General features: G+C 32.2%; 2 protein-coding genes and 1 long non-coding RNA gene across 5 annotated transcripts; 1 reads left to right on the forward strand and 2 right to left on the reverse strand.

Moving 5' to 3' along the window:
• Positions 1-2207, forward strand: LOC108463323 (B-box zinc finger protein 20-like). Of its 2 annotated transcripts, none has more exons than XM_017763276.2 (3): positions 1-503; positions 1357-1770; positions 1875-2207. In XM_017763276.2, the coding sequence occupies exons 1-3, from the start codon at positions 318-320 to the stop codon at positions 2013-2015; spliced, it is 741 nt and encodes a 246-aa protein (XP_017618765.1). In that variant the 5' UTR covers positions 1-317; the 3' UTR covers positions 2016-2207. The 2 variants fall into 2 exon arrangements, with proteins under 2 accessions (XP_017618765.1, XP_017618766.1); XM_017763277.2 differs by having other exon boundaries at positions 1357-1765; positions 1875-2004.
• Positions 2208-2870: 663 nt separating this feature from the next.
• LOC128286756 (uncharacterized) lies at positions 2871-4436 on the reverse strand. The gene is made up of 2 exons (XR_008277447.1): positions 3701-4436; positions 2871-3494 (listed from the first exon to the last, which is right to left on the reverse strand). It is a non-coding gene; the product is annotated as an uncharacterized LOC128286756 (long non-coding RNA).
• Positions 4437-5669: 1233 nt separating this feature from the next.
• On the reverse strand, positions 5670-16192 carry LOC108464082 (kinesin-like protein KIN-7D, mitochondrial). Of its 2 annotated transcripts, none has more exons than XM_017764171.2 (25): positions 15473-16192; positions 15238-15335; positions 14856-14945; positions 14617-14669; positions 13422-13487; positions 13261-13314; positions 12970-13029; positions 12650-12728; positions 12476-12543; positions 12242-12298; positions 12046-12150; positions 11608-11712; positions 11291-11398; positions 11063-11194; positions 10794-10973; positions 10134-10349; positions 9420-9557; positions 8947-9066; positions 8773-8823; positions 8586-8633; positions 8278-8424; positions 6886-7629; positions 6296-6425; positions 6095-6211; positions 5670-6011 (listed from the first exon to the last, which is right to left on the reverse strand). In XM_017764171.2, the coding sequence occupies exons 1-24, from the start codon at positions 15811-15813 to the stop codon at positions 6126-6128; spliced, it is 3276 nt and encodes a 1091-aa protein (XP_017619660.1). In that variant the 5' UTR covers positions 15814-16192; the 3' UTR covers positions 5670-6011; positions 6095-6125. The 2 variants fall into 2 exon arrangements, with proteins under 2 accessions (XP_017619660.1, XP_017619661.1); XM_017764172.2 differs by having other exon boundaries at positions 5670-6021.
• Between the last annotated feature and the right edge of the window lie 1957 nt (positions 16193-18149).

The raw sequence follows: 18149 nt of genomic DNA on the forward strand, positions 1-18149 counted from the left end.
AATGATTAAATTACAATAAAAAAATAAACCAACCAAAAAGTATAGTATGGGGATATTTCTACAAAATTTCACATTGGGTAGCAATATTTTATATATAATATATAATAATAGTAATAAAAAGATATAAAGGAGAAGAGGTAGAAGATCGTTGAACATGAAGTTGGCAGTTCAAATCATTGCCCACCCCCCCATATGCCCATAAAACCTTTGTCTCTATTCCCCATTTTCAGCCTTTCATCAACTCATTTTTATAGATATTAAAAACCCTACGACCAAATCAGAAAAAGGCAAACCCAGAAAAGAAAAGAAAAGAAAGGATGAAGATTTGGTGTGATGTGTGCGACAAAGAAGAAGCCACAGTGTTTTGCAGTGCGGATGAAGCTGCTCTTTGTGAAGGGTGTGATGTTGGAGTTCACCATGCCAACAAGCTTGCTGCCAAACACTCTCGTTTCTCTCTCCTTCACCCTTCTTCCAATGAATTCCCACTTTGTGATATTTGTCAGGTAATTACCCCTTTCTTAAAATATGGGTAGTTTTGTAGTAGCAAGAAGATTATGTTGTAGGAACGATAACTTGAGTTAATCTCATGCAATCTCATTTTCTACCCTAAATTATTAATATATATGGGAAAACTTTATCGGTTTAGTAGTAAAAGTATTATGTTGTAAGAATGAGAATTTAGGTTAATATCAACCAATCCCGTTCCCCTCCTTAAATTATCAAAAATACATATATGGATAGTTTTTATAGTGGTTGAGTTACAATTTGGTCTATGTATTATGGTTAAATTTAGATTTAGTCTTAATATTTTAATTTTATATAAATTTACCATTTTCTTTTATAATATTGTTAAGTTAAACATTTTTACCCTTTTCTTATAGATATGAAAAAAATATTTTTAAAATTTTATATGCAAATTATAAATTACAAAAAAAAATTATATTAGGTATTTATTTACATTAATTTATTTTTATTATTCAACATTATATCTAAAATAAATATTTTAAATTTTCTTAATATTTTTAATAACAGTACTAAACAGTTAGAATTTTACACGAAAATTTGAACAACAATTTTCAATCGCGATAATAATGCTAAACTAGACTTTAGTCTAAATAATAAATTTTTTTAACAATTTCGATTAAAATGCTGATGTAAGCAAAGGGTATTTAAAAGAAAAACTCCACACCACCATTTTATTTGGAATGGTTAATCTGTGTTACATATTTAAATTAAATATAAAAATAGATGACTAAATTGTAGCAAATCAAAATATATAAACTAAATCACAAATTTAAGCATAATAGAGGTAGCAAAACCAGAATTTGACCTTTTTTTTAATATGAAATGTTGCAGGAGAGACGCGCGTTCCTATTTTGTCAAGAAGATAGAGCAATGTTTTGCAGAGAATGCGACGTTTCGATTCACAGAGCCAATGAAATTACCCAGAAACATAACAGGTTTCTTCTCACCGGCGTTAAGCTCTCTCCTTCCCTTTCGTTGAACCCAACTTCATCGTCCTCTGAAACCAAAAGCTCTTCATCCCACTCTTCCAAGAGGTCCCGTTTTTCACTTCCTAATAACCAAAACTTCACTTCTCCAATGGACAAATCATTGGCTTCCACTTCAACCACTTACAGGCTCCAAGATAATGCTTCCATTTCGACGAGCAATAATATATCGGAGTACTTGATGGAAAAGTTACCAGGTTGGAATGTGGATGATTTTCCCGACCCTTCATCTGGTGGTGATGCTAATGGTTTCTGTAAGGTTTAGAATTTTAGATCTTGAATTGAGATTTAAGAACATGGTTTTGATCTTATCAAGGAAGGACCCATTTTTTTTGAATAATAATGTTTTGTTTGTGTGAGCAGACTTTTAAGCAAGGAAAGGGAGATTATTTGGGGAATAATATGGCTCCATTTTCATCATCCGAAGAAATCTGGGTATTTGAAGTTTTTGTTTGCGGATGGACAAGGACGACCAATTTTTTTTTCCATCTCTCTTTCGGTTAATTTCACTAAACCTCCCTAACTTATAGTTTAGATTTTAAAATTAGTCCCTGAATTTCAAAATGTTCTGATTGTGTCTTTAAATTATCAGTAATAAATTAATCAGTTCCTTTCATCAAGCTGAAAATTTAGGTGTTAAATATTAATTCAAATTCGATGTAGAATATATTTAAAATATTTTAATTAATTTGTAAATACGTATGTACTTAATGCAATTACAATTTGGATATGATCATATGACATGCTAAAAAAAGACATGTCAGTAGGGGCGAGTGTTCAATCAAATCGAGTAAAAAAATTTCGAGTTAATCGAGTTGACAAGTCTTTTTTTATCATTCTAACTTGATTTGAAATTTTTTCGAATCGATTTGAGTGAAATGTTCGAGTTAAATTAAAAAATTAAACATGTCAAATTAAAATACTGTTACAGTATAACTAATCTCATGATGGAACACATAAAATTGAAACTATATATATTTGAAAACTTTTTCAAAGCAAAATAATAAAAAATACTTTAATTTCATAAACTTGAATCATTAATTAACTTATTTAGGTCCCAAAAATATTATTCTAGAACTTTTAAAATTTTTAATTTCCTTTATATATTTTAGAATTTTTATAAATATTTTAAATTTTTTTGTAATTTTGTTGAGAAAGAGATTAATTTGCTCATTTTCAAACTTGACAGGACTAAAAGTGTATTTATACTAATATGTTATTTAAATTAATCGAATTGTAAAATTTAACTCGATTCAAACTTGAAACTCGAAATATTTATTCAAGTTGACTCAAATAATTCAATAACTCAAAATTCAATATATTTTTTTCAATCGAAACTAATTTTTCTCACCCTACATGTTATTAAAATTTAAGATAATTATTATTTTGGAATAAATTTTGGAATAAATTACACCAATAAACACTCTAAAATAAAATTTTCCTTATTTTAATCACTCTAATATTTTTCTCAATTTAATCCCAATAGTTATAGGAATCGACAAAATTACCGTTAGTATTGTTGATTTTTTTAAATATTAAATAATATGTCTTCTTTCTCTCTCTCTTCCGTTGACTACCACCACTTGCAAAAGAAAGAAAAAATGGATATTGTACTCTCTAACATCTTCTTCCTCATATCATTGCCGCCATTGTTTCTCTTGTTGATCTTCTCATTCCTCGCCATCAAAACCGTCGCCGTAAAACGATCCCGATTACCCGCAGGTGAAGGGCTCCGTTTTCTATCAGCTTTTATATCTAAACTATCTTTACAACTACCACGCGGAAGCACCCAAAGAACTGGCAACTTACGGGCTACCAGCGAAGGCGCTGGCCGTGTCCCAGGCAGTACTTGATGCAGACTCGATTAACATAGAACCACCTGAAGCAATATCCAATGGAACCCACTCACAGTTGATGGTATAATATCCAGACCCGACCCATCGATTACATCTTGCTCGATCCATCAATTGTGAACTGAACATCCTGCAATCCCGAACAAAGAAGTTACTTTGTAATGATGAAAAATCTAACACATACCTCTGTATGACATTATGGATTTGACATGGGAAAGCCAAATTTTCTTGCAGCAGGTTTATATGTTTGTTTACTAATTGTCTGGATATTACATATCAAAAAAGAACTAGAAGCAAATACACTAAAAGGTCAAAGGTAGAAGAAGATTATATAACCTGTTGTAAATGATCCATGGTTCTCAGTGGCTTAGCGAACTCGAAATAATATGTTCCTTTCTGACCTTCTGTGGAATAAGGATTGTCTTCCTCTACAAAACCTGTTAAAAGTTTGTGAGTTTAAGGTTGAGCATTTGAAAGATGAAGTATTTACTCTGTTCTAAAACCAGTAGCCTGTAAGTTGATCGTTCTTTAGCTGCTTCTGCTTGGTAGTCGTAGAGATAGTTTAGATATAAAAGCTGATTGAAAAGGGAGCCCTCCACCGGCGGGTAATCGGGATCGTTGATCTATTTTCCGGCGACGACTTTGATGGCGAGGAATGAGAAGATCAGCAAGAGAAACAAAGGCGGTAATGATACGAGGAAGAAGATGGTAGAGAGTATAATATCCAATTTTTTCTTTTCTTTATTTTAGTCAATGGTGGTAGTCAACGTGAGAGAGAGAAAAAAAAGAAGAAATATTATTGAATATTTTTAAAAAATTAGATGAATTGCTGAGTTAACAATCCGTTAGTGATTAACAGTAATTTGAATGAAAGTGATTAATTTAAACAATTATTTTAATTAAAATTATTGAATTTAAAAAATTAATGTGACGAAAATAAGAAAAACTTTATTTTAATGTAATTATTGAAATAGTTTATTTTTATTTTTAATATGTGATATTCAAATCAACATGCTTTAAATTTACTTCACTTATTTGAGTTTTTATTTAATATTCGTGTTAATAATTAAATTAACAAATCAATTAAATTTTAATTTTATTAGTATGAACATTATTACTAATACAACAAGACGTAAGTTAAAATGTATTATTTTTCTATTTATAAATTAAAAAAATTAAAAAGAACGAATATGACTCCATCTTTTACCGAGATTATTGAAAAAATAATAAATAGCGAGGGTGAATGTGTGGAATGTTCAATTCATTTTTCTTCGGATATGAATGCAGTGCCCTGTTTCGCTCTATTTTTCGGCGTTTAGTTTGTTTTGTTTTGCTATTTTATGTAATTTATCAATATCTTTCAGAGTAATTGCTAATATATATAATATATATATATAAAAGGATATAAAATTATTTATATCACTATAAGTGAATTACTCTTCAATTATAAATTTGATAATTTGGATAGAGGTTGTTTATATTTTTATATTAACAGTAAAATTGATATTTGATCATTTTGAAATATTATTACAAAAAAAATAATTATTAATATTCAATCACTACTAATCCATTTTAACATATTCAAATTTAATTTTTTTATTATTGTAATAACAATAATTCAAATTTAATCGAAGTTCGATTGATAAAATATATATTAATTACATTTAAATTATTATTTTATCAATACTAAAAACACTTAATTGATGTAACAGATTAACATGACATCAATTTAATTAGATAATAAATAAAAAAGTTATAATAAAAAAATTGATTTACTAATAATGTTATATAGATAACTTATTTTTAAAAAGAAAACATAAAATAAAAACTACTCTCCTCTTTTACTCTTTAACCAAAATATATTATTTTTTCCATAAAAACTAATTATATTTTTATTATCTTATCAATAATTATTAATTTTAAAAAATATATTTCTTAAATATTCTTTTTAGTTTCTTTGACTCATGTAATGTGTATAATAAGATTAATTTTTCACCCACTAACTAATTATACATTATCAAAAGTTTTTACAAAAAAATTGCACTAAAAGAGGTGCATTGTTTTTTTTTTCTAAGTATGCATTGATATTCTAAAATTAATAATTGCTGCACAATTAATATATAATTCTCCTACATAGTCAATAAATATATTCATCATTACAACAAAAATTAAAATTCATTAAAATTATTATTTAAGTTTAGAGTTTTTATTTTTTATTTTTTGAGTTTAGAGCTAAAAGATTTAAAATTTTGTTGTAATAAAAGAAAGGAAAAAGGAAAGGAATTATAATTAATATTTAAATATATTTAAATAAAATTATTAATATTTATTTATAAATCCTCAATTCTCAGTGGTGATTAAACAATTGAAAATTGAAAGTTCGAAAAGACGGACACCCTTGCAAAACAGAGCAACATCTTGTTTCTGAACTTTTGGATATAATAGTGAATTTACTTTTCTTTTTTATTTTTCTTCCTTTCTTTTTAACCTTTAATCTCGTTCTTATTTTTACAGCCTTTTAATGAGTAGAGACTAGGGAACAAACTATTGATATGGATATACCTTTTTAGACTGTTTACATACAGACTAATGAAAGAATTGCACCCGCTTCTCACATTGAAAATATCAAACAGGTGGTCACGAACCCCTGCAGATAGCTAAAAAAAAAATGTCAACATTCATCTGAGAAACTGAAAAATAGAAAAGAAAAAAAAGAGCGATTTACATTACCTTCATTAGGAGGGTAGAAATAGGTTGTGTATCAAGAAGGGAATGCAAAAAGCCTGTCTGATATCTTTGTGCGACATATTGGACACTCGGAACAAGCAAGCGAGCAAGATTTACATACTGCCAACATCAAAATGGATGCATTTTCAGAAAATAGTTTATTAAGGTGTGAGAATTTAGTTATGGAATTAGAAAGGGACTTACAATAGAAATGCCGGCAAGGGAGAAGAATTGCTGCAGTTGGTGACTCGAAGCATACTTTACACATATGGGAATTGGCATCTCCATTTCCCAGGGATTTGAGCTCTTTTTCCTTCATCTCTTGCATTCGGGCCTACAAGTAGTAAAGATATTAAGTTGCAGTGGTGTATGTGAAACCATTATAGCATTGGAATAATCATACACAGCAAGCTCTTTCAAAAAATTCTCAGTAATGAATCGATAACAAGTTCCTAACACTATCGACATTAGCAATATTATTCAATAATGCAAGATATACTCAGAATACTAAAATGTATGATTTGACAAGATTAAGAAAAAAACAAAGCACAATAACTACTAAATAAGCATGAAATAAGAAAAAAACAAAGCACAATAACTACTAAATAAGCATGAAATAATTAACATAAGGAAAAATGAGCCTATGGCTAGATGTGCTGCATGTTAGTATGACTGAGCTTAGCTCAAAAAGAGGGGCAAACATGCTATATATCAGAGAATCTTAAAACAGCCTATAAGTGAGTAGCAGAGTGAAGGAAATGAGCTAGGGTGGTACATGAGAAATGAGAACAAACCTTTAGCCGAACAACCAGGGGTTCTTCCTTGGGTATTTCATTGGCTGGTTTTGATGACACTTCTGAAACTTGTCGCTCTTTCAGGACATTGTTACTCTCATTGTTGTTTGCTTTTGGATCTTCAACATTATCCATTCCATGACTATTTTGCTTATCTGTATTACTCTCAAGTGTAGCAGATACCTCTTTCTTCAACTTAGCAACAAGCACCCACATGTTAGCTAAGTCGTTCTCTAGAGATTCCTCCTTCTTCTTTGCTTCTTCAATCTTTTTCCTGTATTCATCTTCTATGAATTCCCTCTCAGCTAGTGTAGCTTCAAGAGCTGCCTCCCGTTGTTTCCTAGCCTGCAGTTCCATCTTTAGATCATCTAGATCAAGATTCCACGACTCAAAATCATCACCAGCTGCTCCAGATAGGTCATGAGGGAGGCCAGAGAGCCGTCCCTTCCTCCCAGGTCTCCCACTGTCACTGTACTTGCGGTTGAAACCATTGACAGCCTGATTAGAAGAAGCTCTAGTGTTTGCCAACTCTCGAGCAGCCAATAATTCCTTCTCCAGTTTTGCATTCTGTACTGAGAGCTTTGTCACCTCACTAGCCAAATTCTTTAACTCAACAGCAGCAGCAGACGCCAATTCTTTTGCATATGAAGCTTCTTCAGCCAGTTTTTGGTTTTGGACACGCAACCCACTGTTCTCCTCTGAAAGCTGTACCTGTTCTAGTTTTAGTTTTTCATTCTCAGTCCCCTGCATAGATAAGCACAACTTAGTCTTAATCAGTTCAAAGGTGCAAGGAAGACAAAGGACCATGCTAAAGACAAGCAAATCTTTCTCTTAACCCGTAGAAGTTATAACACACAATTATGAACATGAAAAGGCAAACTAATGAACCATCTTAATATAAAAATTCATCCAATTTTAAATTGTGAAGAAATATTTAAGAACAGGATAAAGCCCAACATTTGTGTACCTTAGAATTTCATAGCAAGGGTCTTAAAATCAACCAACAAATGCAACTGATTTACAGGTAGGAAGTAGAATCAACATTCAATAGGAGAAAAAAGCAGAGAAATGTCTAAAGATATTGCCGTGCTGCACTAAGATATCAAATGGCGTTGCAAAACTTTAATTGCAACTTGCAACTGATTGTGTAAAACATTCCCAAGGTATATGAAACAAAAGAAACAAACAATTGATTGACACATGATTAAAATGATATTCTTCGCAATTATCATAATGATGAGTTCTGGCAGAAGCATGTTGACAATATTTCATGAAATCATATAAGAAGAGGAAATACTACTAAATGAAAATAAAGCAGTTGAAGCCCAAAACTTGTGACAACAGAAAACTAAAGCCATTAAGAGTTGGACAATCCCAGCAATAAGTGTTTACCTGATATTGAACCTTTTTTCTTAACTCATCAGCATATTCTTCAGATATTCCTTGTTCAGAGGACAAGGATAATTTGTCACCAGACAAAGATGCCAACCGCTGCTCCAGGAGATTCACCTTATTCTGCAATTCCTCATTCTCAGAACACTGCAAACATCCAGAACCGCAAGTCAAAAACATATGTTTGCTTTAATAGAGAAGCTAGCACCTTCTAAAGATTGACCAAATTATACTCTAAAATTTATATTAGAGAAATAATGTCATTTTGTGAATGGAGGAAAAAAAGACATCAAGCACAAAGCTTTCACCTTGTTCTGCAATTGTTCTTGGAGGATACGATTATCTGCTGATTTTATCTGTATCAAAGAGAAGAATCAACATGATAACACAATTAACATAAAGAATCACTGTTTAACAAGCCTAATCAATGGCAGAACAGTGCCCATCAAATGCCTTTCAACTCCATAAATGAGAAGAAGAAACCAAATCACTCACCTCCAGCTCAAAACTCTTTTCGTTACATTGTGTCATCAATCTCATAACTGTCTGTTGCAACAAAAAAGCATTTAGAATTTGTTAAGCCAATGCCAATGGCATTAGTTCCCTAACAAATTAACATAAGTTTGAAATATTACTATGGACAACATAATAAACAGGATGCAAAACTACCTGCTGCATATCCACAAATGAAGCATTAGCGATTGAAGCTTCACCACTCTCAATTATACGCTGCTCTAACACCCTCATTTGCCTTCTCTTCTCCTGAATCTCTCTTTCCAAATTCTGAATCTATATGTAGAAAAACAATAAGGACCTTAAAAGATATATGCAAATTTACCATCGAGTAGATAGATACAGAAATACTAGAAATGATAACACTCCTTTTGCATTATTAGCTTCAAACTTAATCTTATAACCTCATGTACATCCAGATAATATTAAAATTTATAAACAGCTACTAGAGTAAGTATTAATAAATAATAATAGATCAGTACAATCTTTCCTTTTTGCCACAGAAATATAAGACACACTTGCACCTAGAATACCAACAAAATCCACCAATTCATCCAGCTACAAGAACATCTATTGGTTATGCCTCTGAATTAAGATGCGCTATAAATGTAAGACAGAGTAAAGAGTACCTGAGCTTTTGAGCTATCAGGATCATTTACAGACTGGTCCACCAGGCGTTTCAGGGTACTGGTGCTAAATGCAATCTCTCCAGCAAGCATCTTAACTTGCTCAACAAGAAGGTCCATCTGATCTGATGTTATCCCACCCTATAACCACAGAAGAGTTTTATTTTATCATTACAGAATCAACAATTGAGGAAAACTAGAAAGATTAAACCAATGGTGAAGGCAGCACTGATTTGTGATACAATGAAGCAATGATGGAGGATGGTATGTTATTATATCTTGATTTGCAAGAATCTTCACACAAATCTATTTGTGTTGATGGCCAGGGGATGCCAAATTTCAGCTGCAGCTAAACTAGAAAAGGAATACAGTAATAGAGTCAAACTACTATCAGCCTCTTGCTGAAATGATGCTCCTCCACCAAAAAGCAAATGTCTAAAATGGCAACTTAAGTGCCTGATGATTTTCACACATTATATTGCCTAATGTTAGCAAGATCCATTTATAGCTCATTTGTATATATCATTCCCCCCAAAAATTAACCTAATAGGTCTAAGGGCGCATATTTCTGGAGGCTACTAAACAAAAATAAAAGAGACTTAATACCCTTATAAAAATAACCTTTTTTAAAAAAGGATCTAAGAGGACTGAAATTTCAACAAAACTTCGCAAAGTGAGAGTTAAAATATAGAAATAACCGAAACAAGTGAAGCTTACTGCCAGCAGTTTAGTCCCACTAATAAGATCACCCGATTGAGTTGCCTCAGGGATAGAACTGCTAGATGGTGAGAGCTCATTATTCCTCCTGCTGGAGGATCTTCGGTGTTTAAACTCATAAGATGGATCAGAAGCAAGTGCCTCAAGAGAAGATAAAGAGCCTTTTTTATTCTCACTATCTATGAGTATGGTACCATCATCCTGTACATCCAGTTTCTGGTCAAGGAAAAGTGCCAAAAGTGAGCATCACAATCATGTTACAAGAGGGAAACACGACCTACAAAAAGTTCTCATGGCTAGATAATCCAGTCATTACTGAAAATCAGACAGGGATAGCTGTAAACTCAATAAATGAGATATAGGTTTAGAGAGACAGATGCATAGGTGAAGTATCAACACTCAAAATTTCCAGGTTATAGAACATAATTTGTTTCATCTTATCATTGGAGCATTTCCCTTTCCTGTGAAATAGATAAAGATATACATACCCTTTTTTGGAAATAGATGTGGATATATCTATTTTGTTCAAAAAAAAAAAAAGAAAAGATATGGATATATATATACAGACGTGTGTGCCTGCTCTTTGTGTAGTCTTACTTCATCAACCATCAGTATAAAAGAATCACATTTTTGTTTGGCCCATTTATAAAAAAAACTTACATCATCCTCACAAACAGAAAGACTCCGTTGAGTTGGTAAATCACTCAAACATCCAGGAATTGTATTTTTGGAAGAAACAAGTATAAGCTTGGTAAGCCTTTGAATTCTGCTCATCAAAGCAGCTTTGGCTTCCTCTTCTTCCTCTAGTCTTGACTGCATTTTCACCTGACCTTCTTCCAACTGTCCCATGCAATACATAGCATGAAGAATACAGTAAATAGTTGTGCCATCAAATAGAACAATATGACAATGGAAGGAAAATGCCAAACCTGTTGCCTTAGGATCATAAGTTCTTCATGATTAACTCCAACAACCATTCCCTGCCTTAGTTGATCAAGTTCCTGTTTGAGGACTGAAATTTCCTTTTGATACTTCTTAATCAATGATTTTTCATCAATAATCTGTAAATAATTTAGTTTTGAAAGTAGCATGAGATTAGGTCCTAAATATATATGTGTGTAACTAGACAATAGAAATAACGCATAGGCTATAGAAACCTTATTACGAGAAGCGTAGATTTCGACATGCTTTGCCCTGCTAGCAAACTTTAGGGTATTATGAGTTTCTTCCATATTACTGGAAGCAGGTGTAACTGTACAAATGAGCTGTAATTTAAAGGGGAAAAAAAAAAGGTAAAATAGATGAATAACTTTTTGTCGAGTATTGATAAGGATGATATAATTGCATATCAAAATTAGAAAAATAATTTAAAGATGCAAGAATTTTTTTTTTTTTTTTTTTCGGTTGGAGGGAGGTAAAATCAAATAAACCTAAATAATTATTAAAAAAAGTTCAAATAAAATGAACAACTCACCGAAACATGTCCATGCCCACTAAGTGAAGATTGCAAAAGGCGGGTAAGCTTGGAGTCTCGATAAGGAACATGGGATGCTTTTCCTTCACTTAACTTTCCAATTACCTGCAGATTGAAACAAGATGATTTTGTAAAACTAAATATAATAGTCATAGATACCAACCACGCAAAACAAGTCTGCAGTGACTTCTTTGACCAGAAACTTTTATCCACTCCAGGATGCTAATGCCATCAGTAATTAATTGAAACTGTTGGAGAAAATAAATTTGAAGATTCTCTTCATACTTTTCCTACCAACTTAACAGAAACTGTAATCCTACAGTGCTGTTTAAGGGACATACTCAAGGCTTTCTATAGTTTGCCCTTAGACTACAGTGCAGATGCAGCAAGGGGAGATAATAAACATTCATCAATACAAAGCTTATTCAAGGCACCTACAGTTCCAAGAGTCAAAAGACTTTTGTTTATGTAAGATCCTTCCTTTCTCCTTAACCCAGTTGTCTCAGTTTTTGAACTCTCAGATCCGGCTAAATCAATCAAGTTCTGGACAAAGGAACCAGGAAAGTAGCAAGTCAAGCCATTTATCAGAGAGCAATATTCTTTCTTGAAAAATGACAGATGAATTAAATCATACAAGCTGAGAGAAGACCACTCCATCATATTCATCACCGTGAGCACTACTCTCAATCATCTGCAAATTTGCCAAGAGTTAAAAAAGGCATATGCAACATAAGTATCTATTGTGGTGAAGCAACAAGAAACCAGACATCCAAATTCCTTAAGATAAACTAAATGAACAAGCCAATTTTGAGATTTATCCAAAATTTTGATAGGGAAATGAGTAAGTTCCTAAATCAAGAATGTTTACCAATGTGAATATGGTGTGACTTCGGCTACTGAACAGATTGAAGTTATTTGAACCAACATGACGATGCTCTACCCACAAAGAAACAGATTGGAAATTAGTAGAAAAACTCTCACAAATAGATCATTCATTTCATATAATAGGTGGGAAAACAGCAATAAGAACCCCAGAAAGCACCTTCCCCTGCAGCAATAAACGAAAGGGCATGCCCAGGAGACAAAACCACTTCTTCTTTTATGCCCTCAACGTATGTTCCCTGAAAAAATAATGCTAACATAAGCAGAAGTACAAAACTGATTACATTGATTGCAAGCATTTAAATCAGCAACTTTATTGTATCATTGACAATCTCAACCTGGAGCCACTCGGGATCCTTTAGATTGATATTACATGTGACAAATAGTGTCTTTGCGTTTCATGTCACTTTTTGAGAAAATAAGACCGAAGTCATAAGCCAAACAACAATGCAAAATTTTTTAAAAAGTTGAGAAAAAGACCTGGGCATCTTCTCTAACACGCAAGTTTTGACCAGTTGGATCAAGTAAGTCATTTATCACCTGATATAAGAAGCAAATACCACAAAATCAAACCAAAAACAGTTGGTGCTTAGAAGGAAAGGAACTGAAGGCCTGATATTGAACCATAGGGTATACAATTAATAATTGAACAAAACCATTCTCACATCTCACTAAGCCAAAAAATAAACAGCAGTAACATATGTGAAAACTGAAATTCTAACTTCAAGGCCATTTCATAAATATAATCATAAACTTAAAAGTGCAACTCACCTCGTTGTAGATTTCAAGATATGACACACGTAGCAAGAATTCTCGCCCTGGAGTCTGAATGATAAGCAGAGTTGGTCAATACTTGATGAAAAGGAATGGAAAAATGGCGTCGATCTTGCAGTTATCCAGTTAGGCCTAATAAATGATGTTATAGCACTTACATCTTGGATAATGCTGAACACATCCTTTATTGCCAATGGTATAATGCCAGGAGCATTATGGTCTCCCTGTGTATATATATGATCAAAGAAACAAGTCAAAGTAAGATGACAGGAATGATCATATAGTTATGTGATAGGATCACACACATAAGACCCATACTGAAGAACATAGGAAATTATTGAAATTTTTAAGGATGTATCGTGCCAAGCTTGTTAATATTAATTGGATTGGAATAGTAATATAAATAAAAATCCTCAAGAGTATACTACTAAAATCAGTTTTTCTTTTTCAGAAAAACGGTGTCCAAATGAGCATACAGCTCTATTGCAAAAGTTAGACGGTAAATATGAATTGAAACACGAATTCAAAATTCCTTTTTAGTTTCGTTTCTCATGGTGTATAAGAGATGCAGACAGTATAAAATTTTAAGCTGACAATGAAGACATGGCTCAGTTCTTTAGTACTTATATTTAAGTAAAAGATGTTCTGATCAATGAACAACATGATGAAAGCAAATTTAGGAGTTGGATTAAGGTTCTCAAATTACAAAGCACAAAGTGACAAAAGAACAGTGCTTTCAAAAAACTCAAAGGCAGTGCTTATGCCCAGAAAGAGGTATTGCAAATTTGATTGTGTAATAAATCTACTGTTTGCAACTCGATATTTGTATTGTTAAGTGGTGTCATGACCTATCTGCTAAGTATTGAATTTCCTGTGGACTTCTATCAAAGTTGGACCTTCCACCTATTACCAATTATTTATAGACAAGATCCTTAAGATGATATCAAAGCACAAGATTTGTTATGCTGTTCTTTCAGCCCCATTTGAGGTTGTCCACATCAAGGAAGTCTTAAGTGGTGCTATCCCATATTTATTGCCAATAGATTTTAGATTGTATACTTGAAAGGTACCATTTAGGGAAGAAAATCCATATTATGGTTATTTATCTTAGGAGTTCCCTTCCGCAACTTCCCTATCAAGAAAATTCAAAAAAATGTAATATAAACTTGTAACTTTGCTACAGCTAAAATACTATATGTACAGTTTTACAACCGAATTTGATACTATAATAAAAAACGATATCTACTTCATACAAAGCAATAAAAGTTGACACGACCAGATTATAGGAGTTCTGATGACACTCCCATGAAAAATAGGAAACAGTAGATGAAAGAAGTTTGGTGCGAAGCTTACATGCATGGTGTGCGTCTTCCCACTACTTGTAACACCATAAGCAAAAACAGTTCCTATAATTCCAACCAGCCAATATTAGCTTCAATTGAGAACGTAATATAATTTCAGAATTGACGCAAACCAACAAGATTGAGCAACATGACAATAAGTGACTTCCAATCAATTAATCTTTTAGGTTTTTTTTTAAACTTTAATTAGAAATTAACTTAAACAAATCAATATTTAATTCATTTTCATACCATTAACACCTTCCATTGCAGCCTTCACTACTGGTTTAGCAGTTATTTCATAAACCTCTTGAGAAGTTGCATGAGGTCCAAATACTCTGTCTATCAAAAAAAAAAAATAACCTTCATTCGTAATCCACATCATCGCAAGGGTTAAACATCGTATTCATACTAAATCAGTTTTAACAAAATTATAAAATCTTTATAAATTAAACTTTAGTTTACCTAATGTAACACCGCCAAATCGCCCAACAAAATAATATAAATCACTTCATTTAATTGCAGTACTTTTCAAAAGGGATAATTAATCAATTTCGAAACTGACACTAAAAAGTTGGGGAAACCATCGGCAGTAAGTTTCAACAGTAAAAGTGAAAAGCAATTAGGAAATTACCAAATGCGTAAGCTGTTGCTGGATTACACTCATTTCTCACAATTTTATCCCCGTCCGCATACCACGCGATCTCGTCCCCTCTCTGAAATTCCCTTTCACTATAATCAGACAAAATAAAAATGAGTAAATAAATAAAAAACACATTCATTACCTGAACATAAAACACTGACAGCAATATAATCGAAAAAGAATGCACTACATAGATCTCACCAGCTACACTCAGATCTACACTTACTTCAATGGCCGAAACCGAATCGTAACTGAAATACTATCTCCCGATCTCGACGCTTCCATCGGCTCGCCAACTATCTCCTCCGGCGCGTAAGCCACCGGTGAGTGAGCATTGTAACCGCGTGAACCCTGGTACGTCGAATCATACCTGGACCGACTCGGCGTCATGGATCGAGTACCGTATCCACCTCCCGAATTGAAATAGGAAGACGCCGACGAAGAGCACGTACGAGGCATTAGTTTGTTGCTCATAAACGAAGAAGTTGAAGAAGTTGAAGAGAACGGACTGGGAGTTTTCCGATACGAAAACGGCGAACTGCTCCTTGCTCGAGAAGAAGAGGCCATTTAAGAAGCACTCACTGAGTCGGTAACTCGGTAAAGAGAATGCGTGAGAATATGAAGAACGAAGAACAAGAAGCGAATGTGTCAGTAAGTTCACATGTCTTGACACACAAAAGCGAATAGCATTTCCTTTTCTTTCTTTTTTTTTTTCTTTAAAGAGAAAATTTATTTAACGCTTTATTGCTTGCAAAGATAATAGAAAGCAAGAAGACGGGAGATGGTTTCTTCTAGTGACTTTATGACAAAAAAATGAGTTGCAGAGAGACGAAAATATTTTTAAAAATGAGTTGAAGACATGAAATTTAAAAGAAGGGATTCCAATCCAAAGGACCCACTGGTGGGAGAAAGAGGACGATGGGCTTGTGTGTCTCTGTGTGTGTGTTTTAATGTAATTTTTCTGATTTTGAAAATTTTACAATTTTGAAATTATTACTTTTCTTTAAAAAAGTGAGTAAGTGACGTGGAGGTTGACGGTGACGTGGAAGGTGAGAGAGTAGCTGGGAGTTTAATGGACCCTCGAAGGATTAGTTGAGGGATTTTTGAATAAAAAGAAAGTGACCAAAACGAGCGGAAATAGCCGCGGGGCTGAGATTAGGAGTAAGACAAATTGGAAAATAAATGGTAAAATTCTCTTGGAAGGACTTTATTAGGAGTTAAATTATATTTTTTCTTTTATCTAAAAAATGAGTAAATTAATTCTTGAATATTGGATCAATGAGTAAATTGATCATTTATATGGTTGAAAACTAGTATGACTAATAAAATAACCCGACAATTACACCTAATATGCCACATGTAATTCATTCGATATGAATGAATTTTTAACTAATAATAATGGATAATTTTTTAACAGAATGACTAATTTGCTCTTTAATCTAATATACAATGACTAATTTGTCTATTTTTAAGTAGAGAAGATAAAATGCAATCCAACTTGTAATATAAAAACCTTTATAGTACTTTTACTTACAAATATTTTAAGCATAGTTAATTAATACCAAGGAATTTTCAATAGATAATTATTATTTTAAAATTATTAATTATTGGTAATAAGGTAATAAAATGTACAAGTGAAAAATTTAAAATATAAAAGTAAAATTTTGGAAAAATTTTCAGTATAATGTTTAAACTATTCGTAACCTTTTCATATTAAAGAGGAAGATATTACACACTTAAGTACGTTTAAATTGATGTTTTCTTAAATTGTTATAATAATAACGAGGTTAATTTAACTTAAGCTTAATTAGAAGATTTATTATATATTGATTTATTATGTATATATATTATGGAATGAGTGTTTTTCAAATTTGATTTTTATATTTGGTTTTTTAATACGATGAAATTGTTATTTTAATTTTAATTTATTGATTAACTCAAACCATCGATCTAGCTCGGAAAAATATTGACAGTTTTATTGTAAATTTTAAAAGGTATAAGTTTAAACATGTAAACACATAATCTCTTTCAATTTTGAAAGTTTATAGTTTATTTTATCATGCATCATAAAAGAACAATACAAAATTTCATTATAAATTAATAAATATTAATAATATTATTTAAATATAATTTTAAATTTCAAACTCTAAACTCCATATAAATTTTAAATCATTATTTTTATTTTACTTAATAATAATATGTCGTGTTTTTATATTTATTAATGATGAATTCATAATACATCAAATATTATCTCGTAGTGGAATTTTTGTAAAAAATAATAATAAACGGTGGAGATGTGGAGATGAGAGATATTCTCCCATGTGATGTTTGTCTTTACCCGTTACGCGTTACGCGTAGGATTTAAATCAGTGGTGATTCGAGGCCCCTCGCTACATCCGCCATAGAATCAAGATCATTACCGTTCATATAGTGAAGTATTAATGGCAGTATTTATAGGCCAATTTCAGATCAATTAATCAACACTCACAAATCAGACAGTGCATTCTAAGTGAGACTGGTTTTCAAGTGGAGCGTTATAATTTGTATTCATTAAAGTGGTTTGTTAGTAATAATGCCAGCTTCTTAATTGTTCTTTTTTTAATTGTTTTTGTTTGCTTCTAGTTCCATGGGTTTTTACTAAAAAATATAAAAAATAAAAAATTCGAAAATAATACAATAAAAAAGTAATATCTGAAAATGGTATAGTCGGAAAGGTCACGCCACTCGACAAAGCAAGACCACCACGACGCCACAAGACCAAAACAGTAAAAAAAAAACTCTAAAAAAAAAGCTGAAAAACGAAAAAAAAATAAAATATTGGACATGTGGGTGCCAGAGGCGGCACCAGTGTTGCCTCTGGCAGAGGCGGCACCAATTGTGTGGGTCCCACAGGCGGCACCTAA

The sequence above is a fragment of the Gossypium arboreum genome, chromosome 13 (assembly GCF_025698485.1).
Source record: "Gossypium arboreum isolate Shixiya-1 chromosome 13, ASM2569848v2, whole genome shotgun sequence".
NCBI classification, from domain to species: Eukaryota; Viridiplantae; Streptophyta; class Magnoliopsida; order Malvales; family Malvaceae; genus Gossypium; species Gossypium arboreum.